The 15,645-nt window shown below is 36.7% G+C and overlaps 1 protein-coding gene across 8 annotated transcripts in view; it reads right to left on the bottom strand.

Moving 5' to 3' along the window:
- USP25 (ubiquitin specific peptidase 25) overlaps nt 1-15,645 on the bottom strand; it is a 164,568-nt gene that overhangs the window by 100,007 nt on the left and 48,916 nt on the right. For 2 of the 8 annotated variants that reach the window (XM_012526816.4, XM_071214902.1), the window contains exon 1: nt 1,372-1,539. The exons of the other annotated variants lie outside the window; for them this stretch is intronic. In XM_012526816.4, the coding sequence (XP_012382270.1) occupies nt 1,372-1,397 (26 nt within the window). In that variant the 5' untranslated portion in view covers nt 1,398-1,539. Of the gene's footprint in view, nt 1-1,371; nt 1,540-15,645 lie in introns of those variants that run through there. 8 annotated transcript variants of the gene reach the window in all.

Raw genomic sequence — 15,645 nt, 5'->3', positions numbered from 1 at the left:
TATTATGTTAATGGAATAATTTGTAACATTAATATAAAATTTAAAAAAAACAAAAAAAACACAAAACCCTACCAGGAAAAGGAATCAAAACTCCCTGGGTATTATTTAGTTAGATGAATTGGGGCAGAAGAGTATCAAAATATATCTCGAATGTTCCCCTGCTAATGAAAGCAGTTTTTAAGACTATGAGGAGTAATAAATAATAAAAGCTCGAAGAGTCAACTTGAGAGAAGTTGTACTGGCTAAGTTGTGTAGTACAACCCAATATAATAACAATAAAATAATAAATTGTTAACACTGAATTTTTATAAGGCTACTGGTTTATGGTTAAAAGGAAAAACTGAATATACAACATCCAAAAGGTAATTGTAAAACAGAAGATTTGTGCACATAAGATGGTATATTTAGTTTTTCATTGATTTTTACAAATGGAAGTGATTTAATTTGGAAATTCTGTTCCTCTTGTAATACGTACATTCAAAAGTATAAATACATACTTATTTCCACATTAGGATGAATGAACTAAAACATACAATGAGTTGAGGGAAAGGTAGGAACTATACTCTAAAAAAGAAAAGAACAATTAGCACCAGTGGTAAAATATAGATAGAAGAGGATCCCAGCAATGGACTAGGGCTAGTAAGTACTCACACACACACAAACATTTAAAAAGCTTATTCCAAAAGTATAAACTGGCTAAAAGTCTAGGAGAACTACAGACACTCAATCCTGAATCTCCTAGTAGATGAAACGTCTACCATTAAGTCATTAAGTTTTTTGAATCTACTAACTAAATACTAATATTCTAAATAATGCCAAGACACCAAATCATACTTATAATGACCAGGCAGGCAATGGATCACCTATATATTAGTAACAGAAAACCTGAGGATATTAAATTTCTACAAAAAACAACCAAACTGCAAAAAGTAATATTCATACATGAATTATATGAAGTAATAAGTCAGTCTTTATTATAAAATGGGACTCCGCCTCAAGATAAGATTGAGTAAAATTAGGTTTCATGTTCTCAACAAGCATCAACAACCCAATCCAAATCTATACCAAGACATGCCCAATAATAGTCTTCTCATTCCAGACCTGTTTAAGACTACTTAACCCCAGGAAGATGGGGTTTTTTAAATGTTTCCAATAGAGTCAAATCCCATATCCACTTCTGTTCCCACTCCCCACAAAAATACACTCTAGATTTTCCTGAGATAATTTAAGCTTTTTAGTTCCTATTACTGGATATTCCCTTAAAGTATGTCTCCATTTTCAATAGCACTTTAAAAGTTACTATAAATTCCCAAGAACATTATCATTATAAATTCCCAAGTACATTATCATTCTTCATTTAGATTTACCTACATGTTGTAAGGTTCTCTAGTCACCATGATGTCCTCTCTTATTCATCTTCCATAAAACTGGGATCTCTGTTCTGATTCCATTGCCTTTTTTTAGATTATGTTTTAAAATGTTAGCAATATATGATTGTACATTCTCTGAATTCCTGTGCATCTGAAAAATATCTTCACCCTGAGCGATAGATAATATATCTTGGTTCAATACAAGACAGTTAGGGTTGCAGGTCTTCTCCCTAAATCATCTCTCGATGTTGCCCAACTAGCTTCTAGCTGCAAAGGGCACAAATATGAACTGTACTACTAGCTTTGTAGGTAATCTCTTTTCTTTTCCTCTTTTTTCCTTTTCTCTTTTTCCTTTTCCTTCTTTATCTCTGAAGTCAAAAACTGTATACAGATATGATTAGGTATGTATCTTTTTTTCCCCCTTAATCCCGCCTAAAATTCAAACCCTTTCATTCTGCATGCTAATCTTTCTTTAGTATCACTTTCCACTTATTTTAATTATACTTTCCATCTATTCCTTTTGCTTCTTTTGGAAATATTTGAACTTTAGGTCTCTTGGGTCTGCCCAAGTCTTTTTATCTCATGACATCCAATTCTAATTTAATTCTATGCAAGATATTTCTTCCATTTTATTATCCGAATCACTAATTTTGCTCACAGGCGTTTTTAACGTAAAATTCTTTTTCTTTTTCACAGAAGTTATTTTGTGTGTGTGCTTTAATTGTATTTCCTGAGGACTGTTCATCACATTTGGTTAATGCTAATTTCTGATTCTTCAATCATTTCTTCCTCAATAGTAGGTAGCTACCTATTAATATTCAGCTTAAGGTTCTTCCCCGTAAGTGGGATATTTCCTCTGTCACTCATGGTTTTGAGTTTCCTTGCCACTCTCAGAGATTAGGCTCAAACGGCAAGATCTAGCAAGAAAAAGCACAACAATCTCAGTTCTTGTGCACTCTTGGTGAATATTCAGTGAGATTTTTATACTGGAACAGGGGAAAGAGTCTCCTTGCCCTTAGACTGGTTCATTTTCTCAAAACTGCTAAGTTAGGGGACACTGTGACTTCTTCCAGGTCTCCACTGGGATAAAATATTGGGGCAGACAAGACTTTGCACAGTAAGCAAATAGGTAGAGCCCCTCTCCATGGGGATCCAAGACTTCTGCAAGCTACACCCAGTCAGAACAGTGAAATAATCTGGGAAAAATGAAATACAGGAAAGAGAAGGGTCTGAAGGAGAAGTCATGCCTATTTCATCCCATTAAACAACATGAAGGTTAAGAAATTCCCTTACCTACTTTCTTCCACAGGTCTTAGGAAAATACATGGCCTTAAAAGTATTTTCTAGGACCAAGAAGCTTGCCTGCAGTCTGTTACACTATTTCACCACAGGAGAAGTTGGAAGGGACAGGAAGTCACGGATATAAATGGGAGATATTCTTCCCAGCACTGCTACATACATTTTTTAAAGTAGTAAAGCTGGGTAAAAATTACAATAACTGATTAGGTCTCAAGAGATACATGTAATACTCACTGCTTCTCTAAGTCACCCAAGTTTTAAAAATAAAAGAATACCCATTTCTAATAATATTTATATTTGGTATGTAAGATATTAAATATTTATATGACTTTATGCAGTCATTTTAACAAAAGTACAGATTTTAGAGAAATAGGTGTATTATTTTACTTAACCATTTAGGACCATGATGGTCCTAAAATTAAAAAACAAAAAAAAAAGATAGATGAACGAGTAATGCCATAATGGCCCCCTGATTTAGTATACCACCAGGGCCTTGCTTAAAACATGCCTCAATAGGTTTTCTCCTACCAGCTTCTCTTAATTTTAAAGGACTTTATACACACATTTATCACCGTGCATAAAAAATATTTATTAACCAAACAGTCTCTCCTTAGTGCATACATGAAAAATAGTAGGGATTAAATAAATGTTTGAAGTAAATGTATGATTAGATATTCGATGTGTCAACCTGATGGAGCTCCAATCACAAACTTTTCTTCCTCCTGATTGTTCAGTAGTACTGGTACCATGAATATAGGCTTTTCCATAAGGTTTCTTCCCTGGCTCAGCAAGTTAAAGCCAGTGATACTACCCAGACTTTGAAGTACAACGCCTTCAATAGCTAAATTCCAGGTATTGAGACAGCCACTAGAGAGAAAAAATAAATTCTGTAAATCTCAGAGAGCCCAGAGATAACAAAATAAAGCATGCTGAAAGTGGCAACTTCCATAAGCCACAAATAAAAAATCAACCCTGAACAGATCAACAATCAAAACAGTTTTGTTTCTATAGACTAGTAACAAACAATCTGAAGACAAAATCAAGAAAAAAATTCAACTTACAAGAGCAGCTAAATGAACAAAATATCTACAAATAAATTTAACTAAAGATGTAAAGAACTTGTACACGGAAAACCACAAAACACTACTCAAAGACAACCTAAACAAATGGAAGGATATTTCATCTTCAAGGACTGAAAAACTAAATAGGGTTAAGATGTCAATTCTACCCCAAACAATTTACAGAGTCAACACAATCACAATCGAAATTTCAACAGCCTTCTTTGCAGAAATAGAAAAGCCAATCATCAAATTTATACAGAAGGGTAAGGATCCTCATAGCCAAAATCATTTAGAAAGAGAGGAACAAAACTGAAGGACTCACACTACCTGATTTTGAAACTTACTACAAATAATCAAAACAGCATGGTAATGGCACAAGGACAGTGATAAACAGGTGAATGGAATCAAATTATAAGTTAAAAAATAAACTTTCATATCTGTGTCCTCTAAAAAAGGGCAACAAGTTCACTCAAAGGGGAAAAAACAGTCTTCAACAAATGGTGCTGGGAAAAGTGGATATCCCTATACAAAAGAATGAAGGGAGACTCCTACACTTCTTACCATTTACAAAAATTAACTCAACATGGATCAAAGACCTAAATAAAAGAACCAAACTATAAAACTCCTAGAAGAAAATATAAGGAAACATCTTCAGGACCTTTTATTAGGCAATACTTTCTTAGACTTTATACCAAAAGTGTGAGCAACAAAAAAAAAAAACAAAGATAAAACTGGCTCATCGAAATTTAAAAAGTTTTGGTTATACCTATCAAGAAAGCAAAAAGACAACCCAAAAAATCAGAGAAAATATTTGGAAACCACATATCTGATAAGGGTTTAATACCCAGACTAAATAAAGAAATCCTACAACTCAACAACAAAAAGACAAAATCCAATTTAAAAGTGGCCAAAACAACTGAATACACATTTCTTCAAAGAAATATGCCAACAGTCAATAAGCACATGAAAAGATTCTTAACATCATTAGGCATTCAGGAAATGCAAATCAAACCAAGAAATAGAATTTTACATACACTAGAATGACTACTATGGGAAAAAAACAAAGAAAATTATAAGTGATGGAGAGGACGTGGAGAAACAGAAACACTCATTCATTGCTGGCAGAAAGTAAAATGGTACAGCCACTATAGAAAACGTTTTGGCAGTTCCTCAGAAAGTTAAGTATAGAATTATCATATGAACCAGCAATTCCACTTCTAGGCGTACATCCAAAAAATTCAAATGCATCTGTGCACTGATGTTCATAGCAGCATTATTCAAAATTGCCAAAAGATGGAAGCAGCCCAAGTATCTATCAACAACAGATGAGTGGATAAATAAAATGTGGTATATAATAAAATGGAATATTATTCAGCTGTAAATAGGAATGAAGTTCTGATACATGCAACAACATGGATTAACCTTGAAGACATCAGGTTGTGTAAAATAAGCCAGACACAAAAGAACAAATATTATATGATTTCACTTACATAAAATAATTAGAATAAGCAAATTCATAAAGTCAGAAACTAGAATACAGTTTACCAAAAGCCAGAGTTGGGGTGGTGAATGGGAAATTAATGTCTCATTGGTGCAGAGTATCTATCTGGATTGATGGAAAAGTTCTAGCAAAGATGGTGATGATGGTAGCACTATACTATGAATGTAATTAATTGAATTTTTATTTAGTGTGGATAAAAGGGGAAATTTTAGGTTGAATATATGTTACCAGAATCAAAAATTTTAAAAACCACAGAACAGTACAACACCAACAGTAAACCCTAATGTAAACTATGGACTACAAAATTAATAATATAATTATAATCTGTTTCATCAATTATAACAAAGGTATCACACTAATGAAAAGTGTTAACAGGGAAACTGTGGGTGTGAGTGGGAGTATAATGGAACTCTGTATTTACTGTATTCTGTAAACCTACATCTCTAAAAAAAAAAGAAGAAACAAAACAAAACAATCATGCACTCAAAAATTTCAATGCCTACTTTCTTATTCTCCCCAACAGTGGGTCATTAATTTTCCACCTTCTCATTGAAATTTTATTGTACAGTTTTTGGAGTTTGTTACTTAAATTGCATTACAGCAGGTTATCTTGGTCCCTTTTCAGGAAGCATCAAACTCATTGAAAAATATGCATATGATTTAAGCTGTATAGATCAACCAAAAAAAAAAAAATACAAAAGTATTTACTTTGGATGCTATTGTTAAAATATATAAACCACATACAATTTTTACCAGTTTTAAATCACAATGAAACAATTTAGAAGGTATGTAATGTAATCCATAGAAGTTAGCATGTTATGAAAGAAAATAAGGTTGCCAGGTAGTCTTCATAAAATGTATATGCAAATATTTCTACCCCTCTGTGGTGATTTGTATGTACACCAGAAAAACATAGTCAAATCTAATCCACTCCTGTGCATATTAACCCATTATAAGAAGGACCTTTCAATAACACTAATTCAGTTAAGGTGTGACCTACCTCATTCACTATGGGACTTAACCCTCTTACTAGAGTCTTTTACAAACCAAATGAATATAGAGGAAGAGAGAGAAAGCAAGAAGCTGAAAGCATGACAACCATGGAAGAGAATGAAGGACCAGCAGCTGGTCTCAGGAAAGAAAGCGTTGCCTTGATGATGCCTTGATTTGGACATTTTCCCACACTTTAACCGTAAGTGAATAAAATCCCACTGTTCAAGCCGAACCATTTCATGGTACTTCCTTCGAGCAGCCTATAAAATGAAGACAAATTTTGGTATCAAGAGGGGGAGCTGCTATTGCAAATAACAAAAATGTGGAAACGGCTTTACAATGCATAGGGGCTGGAAGAATTGTGAGCTGTCTGATAGAAAAGGTTTAGATTGCTTTGAAGAGACAGTTGGTAGAAACATGAATGCTGAAGGTACTTCCTGATGAGGTTTTAAGACAGAAATGATCAATGTGTTATTTTAACTGGAAGAAAAGCCATCCTTATTTCAAAGTGGTAGAGAATTTTGCAAAATTGAGTCTTGAGGTCAGATGGAAGACTAGAGGAAAGGGATATACTGAAAACTAACCTAGGTACAAAGAAACCAGAGAGTGGTGATCTGGAAAATTCTGAGCTTCCAGAAAGCGAGTCCCCAGAGAATAGTGTTGCATATGAAGATTTAACTGGACTTGGATCCAGTCAGCCATTTCAGCGCAAGACAGGAATGGAAATGCAATTATCCAGGAAGGACTGGTGGAAAGTTTTTTTATCTGATGGATTGGACCCCTGTGTACTACATGCAAGGCCATCAGGGTTTTTTTTGTAAGATCTGTATAAACAGAATCACTGCCAGCCTGTACTAAATGGGAAAGAAAAGGGACAGATTGAAGGAAAAATCAATTTATCAGCAAGACCATGGAAGCTGAGGTCTAGACCAAAGACATCTGGGGACAAAAGAGGGCACCCACCCATGTGTGTTGAAAGATTAAATCTGCCCTGGCACTTGGAAAGGGCTGGCCTTCCAACCCATTGTTCAGTAAGCGTGGTACCACCCCAGTTTTCAGATGCCTAGAGGGTAGTGGAGAGTCTGGCTGCCATCCCAATGCTTGAAGAGGGCAGAACCTTCACCCCAGTATTTAGAGAGAGTACAGCTGCTGAACGAGCACCTGGGAGGGTGGGGGCTCCAAAAGACAAACCATCTTTCCATAGATGACTCTCAGAACTTGAAATCTAATGGAATTTGCCCTGCAGGGTTTCAGAACTGTTTGGGATCCATGACCCTTGTTTTCCTTCCTTCCATTTTCTCCCTTCTAGAATGGGAATATTTATCCTATGCCTGTCCCTCCTTTGTATATTGGAAGCAGATAATTTGTTCTCTAGGTTTAACAGGTCCACAGATGAAGGGGAATTGTGTCCCAGGACAGACCACACCCACAACCGATTTTGATGAGACTACTAAGCACTGTTTCTGAAATGATTTATGGCTTTTGGGATATAGTATTGGAAAGAATATATACAGAGGGTGAAGTGTGGTGGTTTGGAACTGTATGTACACAGAAAAATATGTTCTTTAAGCTAATCCATTCCTGTGATGTAAATGCATTGTAAGAAGGATCTTTTGAGGAGGCTACTTCAATTAAGGATGGGACTTAATTCTATTATTGGAGTTCTTTATAAGTGAAATGAATACAGAAAGAGAGCAAGAGAAAAAGCCATGGAAGCAAGATGCTGAAAGTAACAAAACCTGGAAGAGAAGGAGAGATCAGCAAATGCTGCCTCGTGACTCGCTGTGTGGCAGAGAAGTCAAGGATCCCTGGCAGCTGGTTTTAAGGAAGAAAGCATCACCTTGATTGGTTGATTTGGATATTTTCCTGAACTCTAATTGTAAACAAATAAATTCAAGCCAAAATATTTCACAGTATTTGCTTTAAGCAGCCTAGAAAACTAAAATACCACCTAAGTTGGACTGGAATAAAATATTTAGGATTTTAAATGTATGCATTTTTTACTTTTTTTCATACCCTATATATTGGAGCATAAGTGATATATCAATGATTCTTTTAATTTCTGTAATAATGGAACATAAATTTAAAGGTTCTCTTCCCATATAAACATACATTCAGTTATATACCGTGAAGAATAGGTTTAAACGAACTAAAGAATAGGTTTGATATATATATATGAATGCTTCATTGTATAAATTCAGCCACTATGTTGTAGAAAACAAACATTTCAGAAATCAGATCACGGGCCATCATTAAGTCATCAGTAAAAATCAATCATCAACAGTTTAAAATTTTAAATTCAGAATGATTATACCTACTCTGAATATAAAACCTGTATACATACCACAATGAATATAAACCCATATATAGTGTACTATTCAGAATCATGGTATTAAAATTAAGGAACCAAATATATACACATAAGGAAAGACACCAATGTGTGGAATGTATACAAATGCAAGTGTACATACGCGCTAACATGCAGACACACATACACAATTTAAATTTTCAGGGAAAAAACTGTCTAACCACACCAAAGATGGAACATATATGTTAAAAGTTAATGTAAGAGTTATACAATCCAAATTCCCACAGCCCTTAACAATGGATTGGAGGAAACGGACTTTGGCCCAGTGGTTAGGGTGTCCGTCTACCATATGGGAGGTCCGCAGTTCAAACCCCGGGCCTCCTTGACCCATGTGGAGCTGGCCATGCGCAGTGCTGATGCGCGCAAGGAGTGCCGTGCCATGCAAGGGTGTCCCCCGCGTGGGGGAGCCCCACGCGCAAGGAGTGCACCCGTGAGGAAAGCTGCCCAGCATGAAAAGAAAGAGCAGCCTGCCCAGGAATGGCGCGGCCCACACTTCCCGAGCCGTTGATGACAACAGAAGCGGACAAACAAACAAGATGCAGCAAATAGACACCAAGAACAGACAACCAGGGGAGGGGGGAGAATTAAATAAATAAATAAATCTTTAAAAAAAAAAAAAAAAAAAAAACAATGGATTGGAAACTACAGTGTGGAGTTTTGGTGAGAAATCTTTTACTGCAGCAAAATTTGGAACTCTGTTCATCCAGTAGTATCTTCGACTACTAAGTTACCAAAGAATCACTACAGGAAAGATGTTCCAAAACCAAGATGAAGAAAAGAAGCCAGACTAATCTCTACAGTTTGTAGGAAAACAAAAACTTTCAAAAGTTTTCATGAATTCCAAAAACAGATATTGGATTATGCTTGTAATGTGATCTGTACCTGGGCATGATTGAGTTATGATTAGAGCAATAAAAGGCATGGCAAACAACAGATTTGGAGGTTTCTGATTTTGGAGTTTTGATGCTGAAGACTTAAGCTAGAGCCCCAGGAAGTAAGCTCCCAGAGGAAAGAGAAGCCAGTCTCAGGATAAAAGAAACCTTGAGCCCAGAGAAAAGCGAGCCCCAGGAATGTAGGAAGCCGGGAAGCCTGACCTCTCGCAGACGTCGGCAGCCATCTTGCTCCAAATAGACTCTGATGAGGGAAGTAACTTATGCTTTATGGCCTGGTATCTGTAAGCTCCTACCCCAAATAAATACCCTTTATAAAAACCAACCAATTTCTGGTATTTTGCCTCAGCACCCCTTTTGGCTGACTAATACAGGATGGATGCAATTTTTTTTTAAATGTCTAACAACATTTTAAAGCCATTCACCTTTTGTTCTCTTAGGATGACTGACATACGTTTTAATTTCTCAAAGAGTTGAATTTACGAATTTATAGTTTTGGCTTTCATGTTTAGGTCTTTAATTCTTGCAATTAACTTTTTAATGGTGTATGAATGAGTCCAAATTTCTCCATTCCACACCAGCCTGAAGCATCAGCTCTGACATACAAGTATCTTTGGAGAGCTCTCTGTTTTATCAGTCTTTTTCCAATACCCCATTACCATAATGACTATTACTTTATAATCAATCTTGGTTTCTGGTTTAGCAAATCCACCCCTTTGTTCTTTGTATTACCATATAAAGTTTAGAACCACCTTGTCAGTTTCCTAATTTAAAAAAAAAATTGATCTTTTCAAATTTAAGTAAACATGAGCAGTTATATTTCTAATCATTTATCTATTCTTTAATATGCCTCAGTGATACTTAATAATTTTCTTCCTAGAAGTCACTGCACATTTATTAGATTTATTCCTAGTCTTTAACTGTTGGCATTATAAACGTTATCTTTATAAAATTTCATTTTCTTATGCTTTTTTGTTTAGAAAAATTAAATTTTTGTATATTATTATAACGAACTATATTAATGTTCTCTTTGTTTGCAGAGTATTTATTGAGGAATAATTTAGATACTAAATGTTCAGCTTAGTGAAATTTTGTACATATGCACACACCCTGAAGACAAGCACAATTCTGACTTCTAACACTACACATTCTTTGCCTGTCCCTGAACATCATATAAATGGAATAAAAGCAGTTACTCTTTTGTGTCCAGTTTCTAGGTTTCCTACATTCAACATGCTGTTTTGTGGATTCCTTCACATTCTTCCAAGTATAAGGAATGTTTTCCTTTATAATGAATGAGGTATTCCCTTGTATAATTCTATGACCACTGATTATCCATCCTGTTCTTATGGACATTTGGTTATTTCTAGTTTTCAGTTATTATCAATGCAGCTGCTGTGCACATTTCTTTTCAAGTCAATTGTGGGAACATGCATACCTTTCTCTTGGGCATATACCTGGAAATGCTGTCCTAGTAGAGTATAGGTTGACATTCATTAGAAACTCCCAGTTTCCAAAGTGGTTATAAGAGAAAATATATAAGATTATACACTTTCTCCAGCTGTGCATGACAGTTCCAGTTGCTCTACATGCTCACCAATACTTGGCATTGTTAACAGTTGTAATTTTAGCATTGTAATGGGTATGTAATGAAGCCTATTTTTTAATAAGATGAAACTGCATAACCAAGTTCATCACCAATGACACAATCTATCATTGTACCTGATATGACAGCATGTCCATTATCGTATACTAATACAAATTAAAGGATACTATGTTTCTAACACAGTGGATGCCACTGCATGGCAGACATGTGGCTTGTTCCCAAACTTGATCTGTTTCTGCCATGGTGAGGAAGGTCACACTGCATAGGCTATGTCCCACAGCCCCGGACAATCCTGGCAGACTGACTACATTGATCCTTTTAGTACCGTCTAAGAGCTATCAGTGCTGCCTCACTGTTACTGACCTTTTTTCAAGTTATATACCCTATCTGATCAGTCACCTCTGGCCACACCCTTGTGGCCTTTAAAGTGGCGTATCATATTTTCAAGTTTTCCAGACCATTTGCAATCTAACAGCAGTGCACCTTTTAACGTAAAAGCCCCTCAACAGTGAACTGACAGTCAAAAGTATTTGATGGACCTTCAATGCTCCCTTCCCATTCACAAACATCTGCTGTTGTTGAATGCTGGAATGTCCTCACAAATCAACTCAATTCTACCTCCCAAACGTACTTCTGTTACGTACAACTTCTTACACCCCTCACAGTCGTATCATAGATAATCACCAGGATGAAAAGGGTTGGGAGATACAGACCTATTTTTAAAACTCAGAATTCTACCCTGACCATTTCTGGGAAAATTGTGTTTATCTTTCCTATCTTTCCCCTAACTGCAACTCCAGGTCAGCCTGGTTGGAAAGCTCTCAGAATGGCTTCCAGACAGACATAATTCACAGTTCAGATACCTGAATTCTCTTAGCAGAATGGTCTTAGTGTGGAAAGATAATGATCACTTGCTTGAATACACTGGTCTCCAGTTCTTCTACAGTGGCCCATTTGAGTTAAAGCAGGAAAAATCTGTCTCTTTAAATTTTATAAAAATGCCTCTGTTCCTCTTGCACTTGACCCTTCTAAAAAAAACAGGTAGGGTTGACAGTAGGGGATGATTGGGGGTAAAAAGGTGAAGTTATAGCTACTGGAAAGGGACATACTGATTTTTAACAGTCAAGGCAGAAAAACAACCCCACACCTGGGGATTCACCATCTTTGATCTTGGGAGATATGGAAAGGAAGGGATATAAATATTCTTCGTCTTTCATAATGGCCCCTTCAAGCCACCTTGATTAAGAAACTTCCCTGCAATACTCTCCGAAACTGTTTCACTGCATATGGAATTGTGGCAGTTTTTCTTTTCATTCATCTCAAGTATCCATTATTGTTAATGGCATATCATCTGTCTCTTTAAGTGCCACTATTTTTAAATTAATCTTAATTTTTAAGATAACTTCTCAAGTCTTAGGTGTTCTAGAGTATCACTATAATGAACTTACATGTGGATTTAATTTTTCTGATTCGGATTTGTTGGACACTGAAATTTACAGATTATGAAAAATTCTCAGTGATTATCTCTAAATTTTATCTGATCCACTCTATCCTTACCTTCTGGAACACCAATAAACGTTAGAACTACTCTATTCTCCATGTCTTTCAACCTTTCTCCATATTTTCCTTTTTTTTTTTTTTTAGCTGTTACAGGTTGGATAATTCTGATACATCCTCCAGTATACAAATGTTCTCATTCCCTGTTTCTAATCTATTAAAACTATACTATTCTGCCAGGGCTGTTACGACAAATGCCACAAAATGGGTTGGCTTAAACAAAAGGAATTTATTGGCTCAAAGTTGTGAAGCCTGGAAGTCCAAAATCAAGCAGGTTATTCTTTCTCCCAGAGTTTGTAGGGTTCTGGTGCTGGCTTGCCGCAATCCCTTGGGTTCCTTGGCTTGTACAGGTGCCATCATCAACAGCAATCTGCCTCATTCTCTGGCTTCTCCCAACTTTCAGTTTCTCCTAACTGACTGTGTTAGAAATTACTTTGCTTATAAGGACTCCAGCAATATGAATTAAGTTCAACCCTCATTCAATCTGTCCTCATCTATATAGGATTTTCAAAGAATCTATTCACAAATAAGTTCACACCTTAACTAAAAATGACATCTTTAGGACTTGACCATGGCTGTGGGGGACATGACTCAATTTCCAACAAAACTTGTTTTCTGCTGTTTTTTGTTTTTTACCTTCAGTTATTCCAACTTTCATTCCCAGAAGGTATTTTCAATTATTTTTCATTTTTGCTAGGTCACATTTCCGAATTTCCTGTGCACTAAAGATATGTTTAAGTATTTCCTGCTTAAGATATGTTTAAGTTTTCCTCTAAAAATCGAAAGAATAGTTGTATTGATTGCAATATCTAAATATATGGGTGCATTTTAGACGTCTATTGTTTCTGAGGCATGTTAGTATAGGGGAGGGGAAGACTTGGGTCACAGTGGAAGGCCCAGCAGACAATATGGCCAACAGATAACATGGCAGGCAGACCATGTGGCCATGAGACCCTGCCCAGAAACCTCCTGAGGGATCTCATGAGACCCTGGAATGAGAATTTCATTTGGAATGAGAATCCCACTCAGGGTTAAGGGAAAGCCTCAGTTATCTTCAAAAGGCCTCACCATTGGCCCACTGAGAAATGGCAGGTGGGGCAACCAATCAGAACGGCAAACAGATTTTTAAAGGCCCTGGCCTGGAGTCCTACATGTGCAACTCACCCTGCAGTACGCCCACAGACCATGTCTTGGACTATGTACTTTTCCCGTTTTCTTGTTTCTTTTTTTTTTTTTTTAAGATTTATTTATTTTATTTTATTTCTCTCCCTTTCCCTCCCCACCCCAGTTGTTGGTTCTCTGTGTCTATTCGCTGCGTGTTCTTCTTTGTCCGCTTCTGTTGTTGTCAGCAGCAAGGGAAACTTTGTTTCTTTTTTCCTTTGCGTCAGCTTTCCCTGTGTGCAGAGCCATTCCTGGGCAGGCTGAACTTTATTTCACTTTGGGCAGCTCGCCTTACGGGGCGCACTCCTTGCGCGTGGGGCTCCCCTACACAGGAACTCCCCTGCGTGGCATGGCACTCCTTGCGCGTATCAGCACTGCGCGTGGGCCAGCTCCACACGGGTCAAGGAGGCCCAGGGTTTGAACCGCGGACCTCCCATGTGACGCCTTAATCACTGGGCCAAGTCCGCTTCCCCCTTGTTTCTTAATAAACTCTTTACTCCCTTGCCTACCTTATGATGTGTACTTAAATTCTTTTCTGCAACATAAGCCAAGAACATAGAAGTCCAGAAAGCACAGCCATCTGTTTAAAATTTCTGCTGATTTTTATGACGCCTTGTTTCCATACTTGCTTGCTAATTTTTGACTGATGGTGCTACTTGGAGAGTTTCAAACATTACTGAAGGATTTTCTTTGAAGATTTTGGGTAAAGGCACCTTCCTAGAGACAGACTGGAATTTTGATACTGCCAGAATCAAAGGAACTACACATCTGACAACATTAAATACTAAATTCCCAAGTTGAGATTTACTGAACCACTAAACTGACACAAAATTCTGCTGCAAATCAATGCAAACACTGACTTTTGGTACAGCTTCTCAGGGGCAAGTCCCATCACCACCACCAATACTCCTCAGGGCTAAAGCAGCTAGCTCTCTTTGTTCTTTATACTCCTCTAGTGTTTGTGATGGCAAGAGGTGGGGGTGTACTTCAAATTTACCCATATTGTGAATATGTTGTTCTTTGATATGCCAATGGGGGAAATGATCTCCTGTTTAGGCTTCCTTCAATGACCTTTGACTTAATTTTCACACTTTCAACAGGAACATCAAAAATGAAATTCAAGTTTATACACATGAGCAAATTCCATCAGATCAAAAAATGACTCAGTGTGGTTCCTGCTTTTACTCTGAATTTAGTCGGATTTTAGTCTATACTGTCTCAACAATTCTTTCATAGTTTTAAGAAGATTTTAAAACATTTCAAGTCCAACGTGTTTTCACGAGGAAATAACCTAATCAATTATATTTCTTAAAACACTCAAAGGTGTGCTCTTTTTAGCTAGAACCTAAACTTACCTATCCTGCTAGTTCAAAGACACCACATGAGGCAAGCCATTTTCAAAAGAAATATGCCATAAACACAAACCAGTCACAATTAAATTTATTAGCACATTTCAGTTATCCACGCTACACTTGCTCCCTAAGCAATTACAACAAAGAAATAATTTTAATACATACATCTAATCCTGACACTAAAGATTAATCATATTAAGAAGTATAATTCAAAATATTCTAAGAAATTTTACCATGAAATGTATGGGTGACTATGGCAGTTTCAAATTCTTTTATGAATCCCAAAATGAAAGACATTGTTTCTTAACTAATCCATTCCTGTGCATGTGAGACACTTTTGACTGGACCATGTCAATGAGGTGTGAGCCAGCCTGGGTTCTACCCTCTTGCTGGGTCTAATATAAACTGAGACACAGGGAGAGAGAGAGAGAGAGAGAGGGAGGAAAAGGAAGCAGGCATGTGATCCTGCCATGTGAAAGAGAGGACT

The sequence above is a fragment of the Dasypus novemcinctus genome, chromosome 4 (assembly GCF_030445035.2).
Source record: "Dasypus novemcinctus isolate mDasNov1 chromosome 4, mDasNov1.1.hap2, whole genome shotgun sequence".
In the NCBI taxonomy this organism is placed as follows: Eukaryota; Metazoa; Chordata; class Mammalia; order Cingulata; family Dasypodidae; genus Dasypus; species Dasypus novemcinctus.
This window is presented reverse-complemented; position numbering and strand designations above follow the sequence as displayed.